This window comes from Cynara cardunculus (genome assembly GCF_001531365.2).
Source record: "Cynara cardunculus var. scolymus isolate 2C chromosome LG 8, CcrdV1, whole genome shotgun sequence".
Taxonomy (NCBI): domain Eukaryota; kingdom Viridiplantae; phylum Streptophyta; class Magnoliopsida; order Asterales; family Asteraceae; genus Cynara; species Cynara cardunculus.
Window position 1 is genome coordinate 22909228 of NC_037535.1, and position 13526 is coordinate 22922753.

Consider the following 13526-nt stretch of genomic DNA (forward strand, 5'->3'; position numbering starts at 1 on the left):
ATTTGATTATATTTGTCTACAGTTAATTACACGAATTTAAACATGGATCTTAATTAGTTGTATTTACACACAATTTACTTGTAATCTTGAATTTTAAATAATATGCATCAATAAGCAATAACTTTTAAGAGTTTTTATCAAATGATAATATAGTAGACTATTTATATACTATATATATCTTTAATTTGATATTATTACATCAAAAGCACCCAAAAAGGAAAACCTTCTTATATGAATTTATTTTGTTACCAAAATATAAAAATATAACTTAGATCTTCAAAAGTCATACAACAAATTTGGATTTTTAAAGATCATTCGCTTGAACCTGCCTTTCTTTCTTTGCCAGGAAGGGTGGGCCAATCACTATTGGATTGAGAGACCTGATCTCCAGAAGTTAATTGGCAAGGTTCGACTTGACCGGAGCGGATCACAATTCAAAGGATTCGGAGGTAGGGGATGACCTGTAATTAATCTGGCTGTTCGGGTTAAAGGGGAGGGCCTCGTTGAAATCATCGGCTTTCTGCCCAACGCCACGGCCGTGACCCTATTATTTAAGAATATATCCTGGATTGTGGTGCATTGGTTAAACTTCAGGGATGTAGTGCAATATCTTATCTACCATACGTTCGTAGTCGCCCAAGGGATTAGTCGGTGCACATAAATTTGCCTGGAAACATACGGTTACCAAAAATAAATGTTTAGGTTTCCAAAAGAAATGTTCTAATACATTGTTTTATAGGAATTAAGTTTATAGAATCAAAAAGTTATATATTATATGTATAAGCGTTACAAGATGAAGTTATGGCATATTTGGTATTGTAACGAGGATATAGGCGCTATTATATTAATTTTTTTTAGGTGACAGTTTTGAGAAAAGGTCTTGTGAACAAATTTTTTTGTAAGATACTTGTTTTTATTAAAAAAAAATGTTATATAAAAGGACCAACAGAACGTTGTATTTCAACATGTCATAAAGCCTTGTTATAATCTCCAAAAGCGTTATATCAACTAATAATTTATTATGACATCTTTTGTAGGTCTGTTCATCGGTTGATACCCATTGGATGTGAGGGGATCTGAACCGATTCAATCATCCATTGGATATTGGATTTTGCCAACCAATCCAATGGATAATTGGATCGATTCGGTTTCATCCATTGGATACCTTTATTGGATATCCATCGGATATCCAATGGGATTGGATCTATCTAGTGTGTTAATTTATTCAATTCTCTAAAAAATGTTACAAATTAATTAATCACTTTTAATATGTGTAAAACCAATACAAGGGAAGTTAAAAATTCAAAATCTCACATGAAACAAATTCCGGTTTTAGGAATTTGAAAATAAATTAATTGGATGATAGTTGGATAGACAACTGGATGGTCAACGGATGATTAATTTGATGGATAATTGGATGTTGGTTGGTTTGGTTCGGTTCTAGGTTGTCATCCAAGAACTGACCGATCCAAATTGAATGTTGAAATTTCTAATCTGATCCGATTCAATTACAATTGGATATCCAATTATGGTCGGTCGGTTATAATTGGATCGGTTGATTTTTTACACACTCATAATCTTTAGATACGACGGACAATAGTTTGAGAGTACCTAAGGGGAGGGATTGTGGTGGTGATTGTTGCCAACGGGTATATATACTTTATGTCATTCAGGTATGCAAAAAAATTCATTTTTTACCGAGGTCCAAAAAAAATTAAAATTGCGGACCTAAGGCTATTCTAGTAAACCTTGTAAAAGAATGACTAAGAGGTGAACCCAACCAATGAAAATGACTATTTTAATTAATTTCGGTAAATTTTGTTGTAGAAATATATAAAATTATAAGTTAAGTTTTTAAATTTTTCAAAAGGAAAACTGCATGAAAAAGTAATGTATTTTAACATGATTCCTATTTTGGGTAAAAAACTTTAAGTACACGCGTAACCGGTTGAAACATTAACCGGTTACCATATTGATGTAGCGAGTGATTTGACTTACCTTTTGAATTTAAAATTCAATAAAATTTTATATTGAGTTGGATATCACATCAACATGGTAACCGGTTAACCGGATACTTAAATCTTTACATTTTAGATAACAAAATGAAAGTTTTGAAAGTACGTTACCAAAAATAAAAATCAAGTTAAAGTACATTACTTTTTCATGTAATTTGCTCTTTGCAAATAATCAAAACTGAATATACAATTTGAACCGAATGAGATTTGGATTAAACGATTATCGCTTAGCTGAACAAGATTATCGTGATTTTAAAAAATTAATTAAATCCGGTTAATTTTACGGAACAAAAGAGGAACCGGTCGGGGTCTGAAAGATGAAAGAACCGGTTTATATGAAAACAAGGCGGTTTTGTGTCTCGCCGAAAGGTCTTTTGCTTTGGTTGTCCCTCCAAATGTTTGATTCCTTTTTCACGCCCCCACGCGCTTCCACTTTCTCTCCAATCTATTTTATTTTTCATTTTCTTTTTATTTATTAATATAATTTTTTAAATAATTTGTTTTTATTTATTTACATGTTCACATTGACGTATCAGTTTTCTATTTGGTCAAAAAGTTTGATTATCATTAACCCAACTGGTTACGTACGAAACCCATTTTCAAGGACATCGATACAAAGAGACATTTTTTGGTTTATTCAACGGTTGAGGCTAATGAGAAGCGTGGGATCGAACCCGATGAGCAACACATCAGAGGTTAGTTGTGTGTATATGTGTGATACTAACGATGCAAAATTTTACTGACAACTAAAAGTGAAAAACGTAAGTTCCCATTAAGAAAACTAAAAACTTACCGAGTATTTTGCCATATCCAACACTGTAAGATGTATTTGAACACAAAAGCGGACCTATGAAGGCCTGAGCGACATCCCATTTGCCCGTTCAACCAGTTTTCGCAAGTAGAATTTCTTTGCTGTGAAATATGCTACTGCTAAACTCAGAGGGGTCATCTGTGATATTAGAAAGTAAAAAATCAATAAAAAGACTGAAAATTCTCGTTGGACGTCTATGTCTTTTACGGGTGCTCTGTATTTGGACATATGTGTAACTTCTTTGTCATGATTACTCAAAATAACCTAATAACGAAAATCTCGTAATCTTCACTGTCCACATGATCCGAAAACAAACCTAAAACTTATAATATGGACACAAGACGTCTCAAAAAGGATACATATTAAATGTCTCATATCTATCCCATATCTTGACACAAGAGGCATCCAAGGGAGTATTTATGTGTACTGCAACCATAATTATCACGACTTTAATTCACAACAATCAGTTTTGCAGTGTTTTGTCAAATCTGGTTACTATTTTGAAATAAAACAGGTTTTTACTGTAAATGTAAAATTATAAAGTCTGTATATCTTTAATAACTTCATTTTTGCTATATATTATATATTTAACTTATTTTCTTAAAATTCAGTTTTATGAACTCGATAAAACTGAATGATAATCAACTGATAAATTTGTTCAAATAGTAGATAAAGGTTGAACCGTATTGATACTGCAAAATATTACATGCATTTGGATTGTTTTATGAGGAATTGCAGTAATTTTTTTATTTTCAATTTGAAATAAAAAAATTACATTTTCAAATAGTGAGTTACCAATAACTTTCACCATGGTTTTAAGTTGGATTTGAAGTTATTAAGTCAGTTCGTTGCTTTGGCTTTAGGGGTGTTACAAAAAAAATTGCAGAAAAACCCACTACTAAAACAACTATGTATAACTAACCAAATAAGTTATGAATCCCTTTAAACTAGGGGTGTATGGAGCAAGTTCAGATAGACAGTCAAAAACCAAATCGAATTTCAGCTATGAAAAGCCCCGATTTTTAGGTTTCAAATTTCGGATTGCTTCAGGTTCGAGTTGATCGGGTTCAGGTGGATTGGGTAGTCAAAATTCAAACCCAACCCGAACTCAAAATTCACCCTAAAAGTCGATTTTTGGGTTTTGGGATTTCAGTATATTCGGGTTTTCCATAAATACATTGTTTTCGATTTGGATTTCAAATTTCGGACCATTCAAATTTTACACACCCCTGCTTTAAAGTTTAAACTCGTTAAACTACTAAAAAACATGTCCAGAATCTCAAAGAAGTTGAAATCCACGCTCCAAATTGCGAGTGGCCATCGGCAAAGGTGTGGGCATACCTACTCTTTTTTTTTTAATTCCATCTCTAACCCTCTTATTTAAAGCTATTTATTTGGTAACCTAAAAGAAAAAGTTTAAAGCGGCGTTCCACAACAATTTTTTTCAAAGGAATCCACACCACCACCACCATTACCATTATGAGGAAGCTATACAACCACACCAAAGGCAAAATCCACCCATCACCACCGTCCTCCGCCACCACCACCGACCACCACCTTCCCTTGCTCCCTTTCGCTATTGCCACTCTCGCCGCCGCCCTTGCACCGGAAGATCAAGAAGTCTTGGCTTATCTCCTCTCAAGCTCTGCAACCACCACCACCTTCTCCAGCGGCAACAAACCCACCAACAAGTCCGGCGGCGGAGACCACCCTCCACGGTTCAACTGCAACTGCTTTAGATGCTATACCAGCTTCTGGGTTCGTTGGGATGCTTCACCAAATCGAAAACTGATTCATGAAATCATCGATGCTTATGAAGAAGGATTGATCCATACCAAGAAAAACGGAAAGAACAAGAAAGAGATTAAAAACAACAGGGCGTCATCTTCTTCTTCTTCTTCTTCATCCTCTACTTCCCACGCGCCGCCGCCTGCTACAGAAAGCGTCAGCCACGCGCCGCCGCAGAGTGAGAAAAAGAGCATCGATGATGAAGAGGAAATGGGTATTGGGTCATCGGAAAAGGGGTCTGTAAGAAAGATTGTAAGCTTCATTGGAGAGAGGATTTGGGGGGTGTGGGGTATTTGATTTTTGTTATGAATTTGTAGGAGTAATTTAGGAAGAAGATGGTATGTTGCCTGAAACTGGGCATTCAATTGGTCTGTTTGGGAACAGGAATAGTGTTCCATTGGTTCTTCCGGTGTAAATACTAAATAGCCATTTCTTTTTCACTTTTTAACCATTATTGTAAAAACAAAAAGAACAAATTCTCAAATTATGTCTTACAAAACACGTACAATTTAACGAGATACATTTAAATTTAAATTTAAATATTTTGTTTTACTTTTTGTCTTGTTGATATAATACGGATTTATGTGATTTTTACAAAACAATAATGTTTTTATCATCAAATAAAATATAAATTTGAATATATCGTAAAACCTTAAAAAAGAATATCGATATTAGTATTAAATTAATTTTTTAAAATTTTTTGTTTTTCATATAATTTCTTTAATTAAATTTTTTATTATAGTTTAATTTATGTTTAATAATGAAGTAATTTATTTTTGATTTAATAATATAATTTTTTTAAATAATAATTAATATTTTGTTAGAAGTTAAATATTTATCCTAATTACATAGTTTTTATATTTAAAATAAGATAATTATCTACAGTTAGTTATACCAATTAAAAATAATTTTTTTATAAGTTGTACTTATATACAATTTATTTGTAATCTTGGATTTTGAGTAATATGCATTAATAGACCGTACTTTATGCATAAAAATTGGGTTTTAAAAGTTATTATCAAATATTTTATAATATAACATAGATATATTTGAAATATACGATTTCCCAAAGAGTATTTAATAATTTTGACCTGTTAATTTAATGGATAAAATGGCGTGTTTTTTTTATAACATATTTTTGACTCGGATATTGAATATTTTCTTTTTGAAGTATTTAGTATTTATATAAGTCAAATAGAACAGATAAACTCACACATTTTTCTCACAATTAGTGGGATTTGAAGTTTGAACCCCTGACCTACTAGGAGACCAAAGATTCACATACCACTAGGCCAAAGACTATTTGGGTACTGAATTTTTTTATATCATTTTTAAATCAAGAAAATAAATTCCACAAAGTATACCAAGTCAAAATTGCTATTTTTGTATTATTATTAAATTCGGTTCATAAATCTTTTCAAATTTTATTCAAAAATATAACCAGTCTATTTCTAATGACTTATAATAGATTTTATGCCCACAACGTGTGAAATGGGATATATAACAAAATCAATTCTGATCGTCTTTTTATAGATAAACACTTGAAATTTCTAACAATTATCTGAATATTGAAATGAATTAGTTTCTGTTAGAATCATAATTATGTTGAAGATGAATCTGATAAGATATTATTTAAGATTACAAGTGTTTGAAGAAGATTCAGAGCTCTGGACTTTAACAATCAAATATATGATAGACTATATACATAAGTCTGAAATAGCAACTCAGACTTATGATATCTTGAATAACCAGAAGAAATTCTTCTCAAATCAGATATCTGATCAAGCTTAGAAGACGCATACAATTCTAAAGAGTTATTGAAGCACATGACAAACTACTATTAGTTTAATGTTAACTGACTTAAGTGTCATGTATTATAAAAAGAAAGTTTTTTTCTTTTCAATTGTAACAGAAACTTAAAACTAATGGGTTATTTGACAGTCACTGAATGGTTTGGTGCAGTATGATTAAAGTGGTCATAATGATTAAGAAGCTTTTATGATAAACTGTAAAATGAAATATGATTGTTTGGTAATTGTTTATAAAAACATAATATACTTTCATATTATCCTTATTTTAATAAACATATATTTAAGAGATGCTTTTAAGAATATGCAGGTTGAAAGTTTTCCATTTTGATGGGAACAGTCTTTTCAGAACCATGAAATTATGATAACTTTGACAATTGTGCATCATGTGCTATTTCATATGATATTTTTTTTCATTTAAGACTAGGATTTAGGATATTGATTAACTTATAACTGTTTTACAATATGAACTTTTTAGCTTGTTTGTGAAACAAAAATTATATGTAAAAATGTTTCACATTGTGGAGCAAATACATATGAAACAAACACACAGTAAAATAAATATATGTTCACCAATACATTAACTGTTAGTCTTAGATGAGAAAATAATCATGTAAAACAATACTTTAAGTAAAAGTTTTCACAGTTATCACAACGAGTTCTCAAATGATTAAGCCCACATTTTAACATCCTCAAGTTTGACATACACGGCATAGATAAAATTTGACCATGAAGTTTTGAAAAATCCATACATCTCAGATATGTGAAGCTTTTCAGAGTCTTTTACTGTTAGGTATAGTCATGACTTTTTCAATGAATCTGTTTATTCATCAAATAATGAGCATTTTTGTCACGATTCGGTGTGGATTCTTATTTTTACATCCACCATTTTACACAAGAACGAAAAAAGGTATTTTGTTTTCAGACTTCACATTCTTTAACTCTAAACTACTAAATATAACCAAATGACATTTGATCTAACGGTATCGTAGTATTTGGCCTTTTAGGAGATTAATGGTTCAAACATCACAAAAAATGAGGAGAATGTATGAATTTATTTGTTGTATTTGTCATATAGATTTACTTTTTTTTATATATATAATTTGTTGTTAAAGTAATAGAAAACTTAATTTAGTAGGTGTGGTATGGAAGACTTTCTTAACAACTCTACCTTTAAATTGGTAATGATTGTGACATTATTTATCTTTAATTTTACTAATTAGTGGGACCCACTTTCAACAATAAATTTAATTTATGAACAAGATTAACTTTTTTATGACTTATTTTTTTATCTAGTTTTATACATTTAATTATTATTTTCTTTTAAATTATATATATATATATATATATATTATATCAATATTGTATTTTTGTTTAAAAATAAAGTATAATTTTAACGTTGTGTTATCGAATTTGAAGGGAAAAGAAAACGGAAGAAAAAGAAAGGAAGAGGAAAATAATTTTTTTATCTGTAATTTTTAACAGATTCTCTGTTTTAAATATTTTAATATTAATTTTATTTATCCAATAAATTTATGACTTCAATATTTTTTTTAAAAGATTTATATAAAATAATAATTATTTTATTTTACTGGTTGAATGAATAAATTATTCGTTTATCTCTCCACACATCAGGTTCTAAAAAATTCTCAAAACTTAAAGTTTTAACTGGTTTTTTCTATTTTTAGAATATGACAAATTACAAGAAAAAGTTACGTACTTTAACTTGATTTTTATTTTGGGTAACGTACTTTAAAATTTTAATTTTGGTACCTAAGAGGTAAAGTTTTAAACATTTAAGTACATGGGTAACCGGTTGAAGCATTAACTCTTTCTTCTAATAAACCATAACACATAAAAAACTAATTTTAGATTAAGATATCCATGTCAGCAAATAATATTGACTTGGATACCATATCGTTCACCAAATCAACATGATAGCTGGTTAATGCTTCAACCGCTTACCCGGGTACTTAAATGTTTGAAACTTTACAACTTAGGTACCAAAATAAAAGTTTTGAAAGTACGTTACCCAAAATAGGAATTAAGTTAAAGTATGTTACTTTTTCATACAATTTACCTTTTAGAATAATACAAAAAAATATGTTAGGACAAAGTAGAAAACAAAAACTCTATTTTGTATTTTATAGAATCCTTCTTGTTAAATGTTACAAATTTAACTTTTAATCAAGCCACCACCACGACTACCGTCATTGACACCCCCAGCATTGCGTCGCAGGCCTTGCCACACGGCCACCACCACCACCACCACCACATTTTTAATAATATTTTTCTAAAATAATAATTCTTTATGATATAAATTAAATATGTTATATAATTTTTTTCGAGTTTATATTAAGGTAATCAAAACCAGTTCAAATAAGAAGATTAAATATCACAAAAAAATAAGAAGAGAATGTTAGGAAAAGTTAAGGGTTGTTTGTTTACCTCTTAATAGTTTCATTAAGAGGCGGTCTTTGAATCATTAAAAGGTGAATCTTGTTTCGCAAAAAAAAGTCTTGTCTCTTAATGTTCTAAAACCCTTTGAATGATTTTGTATCATGTGTCTCCCTTAACCATTCAGTGCTCTGATTTCATTGTAAACAATTACCAAATAATTATATTTTATTTTGCACTACATCATGAGAGTCTGTTAATCATTTCGACAACTCAACCATTCTGCAACGGCCAAACAACCCTTTAATATGTGAATCTTGAAAAAATCCAATTGAAGATGCATATATGAACTTATATGGATAACCTGTAATGTTGATTCACATATACACAAAATATATTTTTTCCCAGTTTTCCAATAATTCACGTATCAATTTTTCCTTAACATTTTCTTCTCACGATATTCAGTCTTTTATTTAAACCTTCCACTATGAATTATAAAGATTTTATAATTACGTTATCAATCAGAAATAAATAAGTTTATTAGGATAAAAAATTGATTATCGACAACTTCAACTGGTCTCGTACGGAACCCGTGTTCAAGGACACCAATATGAAATGGTCATTTTTTTTACCACTCAACAGCACGGTGAGGGCAGTGACGGGACCGGAGTCATCGGACCTGAAACCTATTTTATACTTATAAAATACCAAAAATATTACAATTTTTACTAAGGGGCCGTTTACCAAACGCTTACCCAGGTAAGTGTTTACCAAGTAACGTTACCTCATCGCATGAATATGGTAAAGACCAAAAATCTTACCCGGTAAAAGCGAGACAAGGACAAAGAGTCTTATCCGGTAAGTGAGGGCGACGACTCTTACCACGGTAAGCGCTTACCGGGTAAATTGTTGCATACGATGTTGTTTTGGTGGATTAAAATTTTACCCGATAAATAAATAATAGTATTAAATTTTACTGATAAACACTTACTAATTAAGTGTTTGATAAAGAGCTCCTAAATAAAGTAACACAAACCGATGCATGGTCGATCTGGATTTCACCATTCGTTCTTTCTAAAGGCACAAAGCGTACATAAACCGTTAAAACTTTATGACCTAAATTCAGAAAAAGGACACAAGAATTGGTTTATATCCATTTCACCCCCTCAAAGTTAAAATTAGTTAACGTAATCTAACATTTATCCCAAAACTTGGTTTTCTTCGACCATTATAGTCCCAATAAGTTATAACCGGGAAACTGATTATTGCAACTCATTCACAGCCTATAAAAACCAATAATATTCTTCTATCTCCAAAAAAAAAAAAACCCACATATCATACTTAAAAGGTTCAAACTTTTGTTATCTGTCTATTGACATACATCTGATAACATATATGAAATCTGCTTCTAAATTCAAACTTATAATCAACTTTCGGTATATAAGAAAGTTTCAACGATTAAAGCAAGTCCGACTCAGGATGTGAAGCAACACTTGTTTCGAATCGTGTTTCAATATCATACAAGAAACGATACAAATAAAATCGTAAATGAATACATATTTGAAACAACAAAAACAATGAGTCACGTAATGTGGTCTCCGTTATGTCCTCAATAACGTTTGAAAAAAGTCATAAGAGGTTCATAGACAACTTGTCTAGCATTTGTGCCCATAACGAAATCGGCATGAGCATAATCTTCTTGGAATTGAACCACGATCTTATCTCGATCGTGATCTTTGAGTGTTTGTAGCAAGTGCTTCACGTCGTTCACGTCGGAAAGGGCGTCTGCACCACCATGGCTTAGGAAAAACGGAATGTTTTTTGGTATGCTTTCAATGTTGTAAGCCGGAGGCGTGGATTGCCCGTAGTGCCTCCGGTTTTCGCCTTCGTCCTCGTAATCGTACATTTGGATCGTTCCTTCTCTTATCACTATCAAATACCCCACAAATTAAGACATCAAATAGTGGCAGGTTCATTTGAGAACCATAAATATTTTGGAAAACATGTGAACCAATCATTTATTGTGAATATCATGAATAAATATATGTATATATATGATATTCATGGATATTTAAGTATATTCATTATGAATAAACGAATCTCAAGCATATATAGAACAAAAAGCTTACTTTGAGCTACATGGATCAAGTTCTTCGTAGAACTCGGTTGCGGCTCATGGTCTAGAAAAACGTCAACTATCGAAGGCTTCAAGCAACAGTTTTTGCCTAAACTCAGAAAACATTTGAGTTTTAGTTCTACAATCTTTACAGATTTGGAGACCGAAAATAAACAATGTTAGTAATACCTGTGAATGAATTCAACAAGTTGGTACAATCCACCCCCGGTTGCGCACAGATTTTCTTGAGAAGCTTGGTCACAGCATCCCTGATCACATATACAACGACCCGTATGAATATATATACCAAAAAATGTACGTATAATATATAACGTCGCAAACCTCACCCTTTCGGGTTGAACTCGTGAAGGCCCAGCCATTTCAAGGTCTGTATAGAGACAATGGTCAGATTATCATACAAGATCATTGACATTTGATAAATGTACCTACAACAAATCGATAACCCGATTATGTTTAGGGAAATTCACTAATATAGCCGATCTCCTCAACCAAATTCATTTTTTTGTGACTTTTGGAACCGAATTCCCATTTTATCCCGAGTTTAGGGGTTTGTATAAACCCTATTTTCAGATTAAAGGAAAAGAACAGAAAATCTTTATGCAAATGTGGATCCTTACGCAAATTTGCGTAAAGATTTTTTTTCCTTTTTTAAATCTGAAAATCGAGTTTGGAAAAACGGCTAAAATGAGAATTCGATTGAAAAAATGGCTAAAAAGTAAATTTGCTTTGGAAGATTGGCTATTTTGTTCAAGTTCCCTTATGTTTACGAGTCATAATAGACCGACTTACGTTTATACCAAATACGTCATAACATCATATTGTAAAACCTGTATATAGGACGCACAATTGTTTGGTTGGATAAACTTATGTCTTATAAGTCAATCTGTTAGAACATTTAGATATTTATAAAGCCAATTTTATCGTAGTGTGTAGAAGATCTCGAGTCTTACTTCAGCCAGGAAGTTTTCAGCAGCGGTTCTGCCTAAAGGGGACGTGATCTGGCCTACATACGCAACCGGACTAAGCAATGCTGCGGACCTTAGCATGCTTACAACCTCACCTTTCGAAAATGCAGCCATTGCCATCAAAGTTCCCTACAAAAATAAGCAAAAAAAGGGTCAAATCTTGGCTTATCGAACGCCATTGTAATTAGGCAACGTTTAAAAGGTCGAGCTCTCACCAACGAGTGGCCAACATAATGCAGTTTCTGGCCTGTTTGATCATGGACATACTGAGATGTGGCTGGAAGATCATAAGCTGCTAACTCATCCCACGTCCAATCCCAATAAGCCTACGAAATTTTCATGTTATTTTTTCAATTTCGAGTCACTAAACATCTAAAGAAATCACGAGATCTCGTTATAAAAAACTAACCTCATCATCAGGCTTGAGAGATACATGACCACGGCTATATTTGGTTCCTCTTGAACTAGCTAGCCAGACATCAAACCCGTTATCAGCTAAAACCAACGCTAACGATTGATCTGGAGGGCTCAACAGCCATGTTATACTGTCCTGATTCATTAGAAAAAAAAAGATTACGGTAAGTTTAAAGTGTTACAGTCTTACATTGGCTGGACTGTACATTTTCTCTTCGATATATGTTGAAACCCCATTTTTCCCTTGAGGGATTTTTTGGAGAGTAATCTAAAAGGGTTTCATATAGTGGCGAACCCAGGCCCTTATATATAAAGTGGTAATCCAACCATCCCACCCGTGTTTGATTTCTATTATAGATTTGGTTTCAAAGTATTTAAGAAACACCTCTCAAAATCATGCGGGTGCATCTTTCATACCGCTAAGTTTTTTTCTCTTGCAATAATCGAGTGAACAGGTTTACAAAAGCCCACTCAGTTCCTAATTGGTTCGCCCCAGGTTTCATATATTCTCACATGGTATCAGAATCAAGGTCTACTATTTGGGACATCAATGCCTGGGACTTGACACTCGGGTGGGCCTTGTGCATCTCTACGTTGAACCTCTTTTCTCTACTTAATGGCTTTTTTGGTTAGTAATCTAATGGGGCTCCACATATTTTCACACGGTATCAGAGAGCTTGGGTCTACCATTTGAGAGATGTTGCCCAAGACTGATACTATGGGACATTTTTGCCCGTCTAGCCTCCATTGGATGGGGGCGTGTTAGAGTCTCATATCGGTTGGACTTTGACACTTTCTCTCCTAAATGGATCTTTTGGAGAGCAATCTAATAGGGTCCCACGTATTCTCACATAACGATAAAATATCAATAACATGAGTGTGATGAAAGGAGTCGCTAACCATTAGGAGACCATGCTGCAAATGAACCGGCACCCGGTCTCCCTTCTTGCCACCCGATCGTCCTAATGGGATTCGTTGTAAGCTTAGCACATAACCATCTTTAGTTGTCACTTTGTGTTCTTCACAAGTGTAACCTCGTGGCTCCACCATTAACTTGCAGATACCATCAGCATTTGAAGCAGCAACAACTGAATTCGTTTTGTTCCAAGACAAGTACATCCGATTCCCGAATGCCGAAGAACAAAACAGAATGAAAACATATGCAATTGTGAAAACCAAACTGTTGGCCAT

The 13526-nt window shown here is 32.6% G+C and overlaps 2 protein-coding genes across 2 annotated transcripts; one reads left to right on the forward strand and one right to left on the reverse strand.

Moving 5' to 3' along the window:
- The first annotated feature begins 4251 nt into the window (after positions 1-4251).
- On the forward strand, positions 4252-5058 carry LOC112517314. Its single transcript, XM_025124708.1, has one exon. It carries the CDS (start codon positions 4306-4308, stop codon positions 4909-4911), a length of 606 nt encoding a protein of 201 aa, XP_024980476.1. The 5' UTR covers positions 4252-4305; the 3' UTR covers positions 4912-5058.
- Positions 5059-10428: 5370 nt separating this feature from the next.
- Positions 10429-13526, reverse strand: LOC112516327 (triacylglycerol lipase 2-like). Its single transcript, XM_025123341.1, has 8 exons — positions 13236-13526; positions 12331-12471; positions 12137-12247; positions 11907-12050; positions 11283-11323; positions 11125-11204; positions 10949-11044; positions 10429-10748 (listed from the first exon to the last, which is right to left on the reverse strand). Exons 1-8 carry the CDS (start codon positions 13524-13526, stop codon positions 10429-10431), a joined length of 1224 nt encoding a protein of 407 aa, XP_024979109.1.

Excerpts from the sequence above, each read along its gene's own strand:
- LOC112517314 (XM_025124708.1), top strand. The coding sequence starts at position 4,306 with ATGAGGAAGCTATACAACCACACCAAAGGCAAAATCCACCCATCACCA.
- LOC112516327 (XM_025123341.1), bottom strand. The coding sequence starts at position 13,526 with ATGGCCAACAGTTTGGTTTTCACAATTGCATATGTTTTCATTCTGTTT. Across the intron at positions 12,472-13,235 it reads TGCAGCATGGTCTCCTAATG|GACAGTATAACATGGCTGTT; the intron begins GTTAGCGACTCC and ends CTAATGAATCAG. Across the intron at positions 10,749-10,948 it reads CTTGATCCATGTAGCTCAAA|TGATAAGAGAAGGAACGATC; the intron begins GTAAGCTTTTTG and ends GGTATTTGATAG.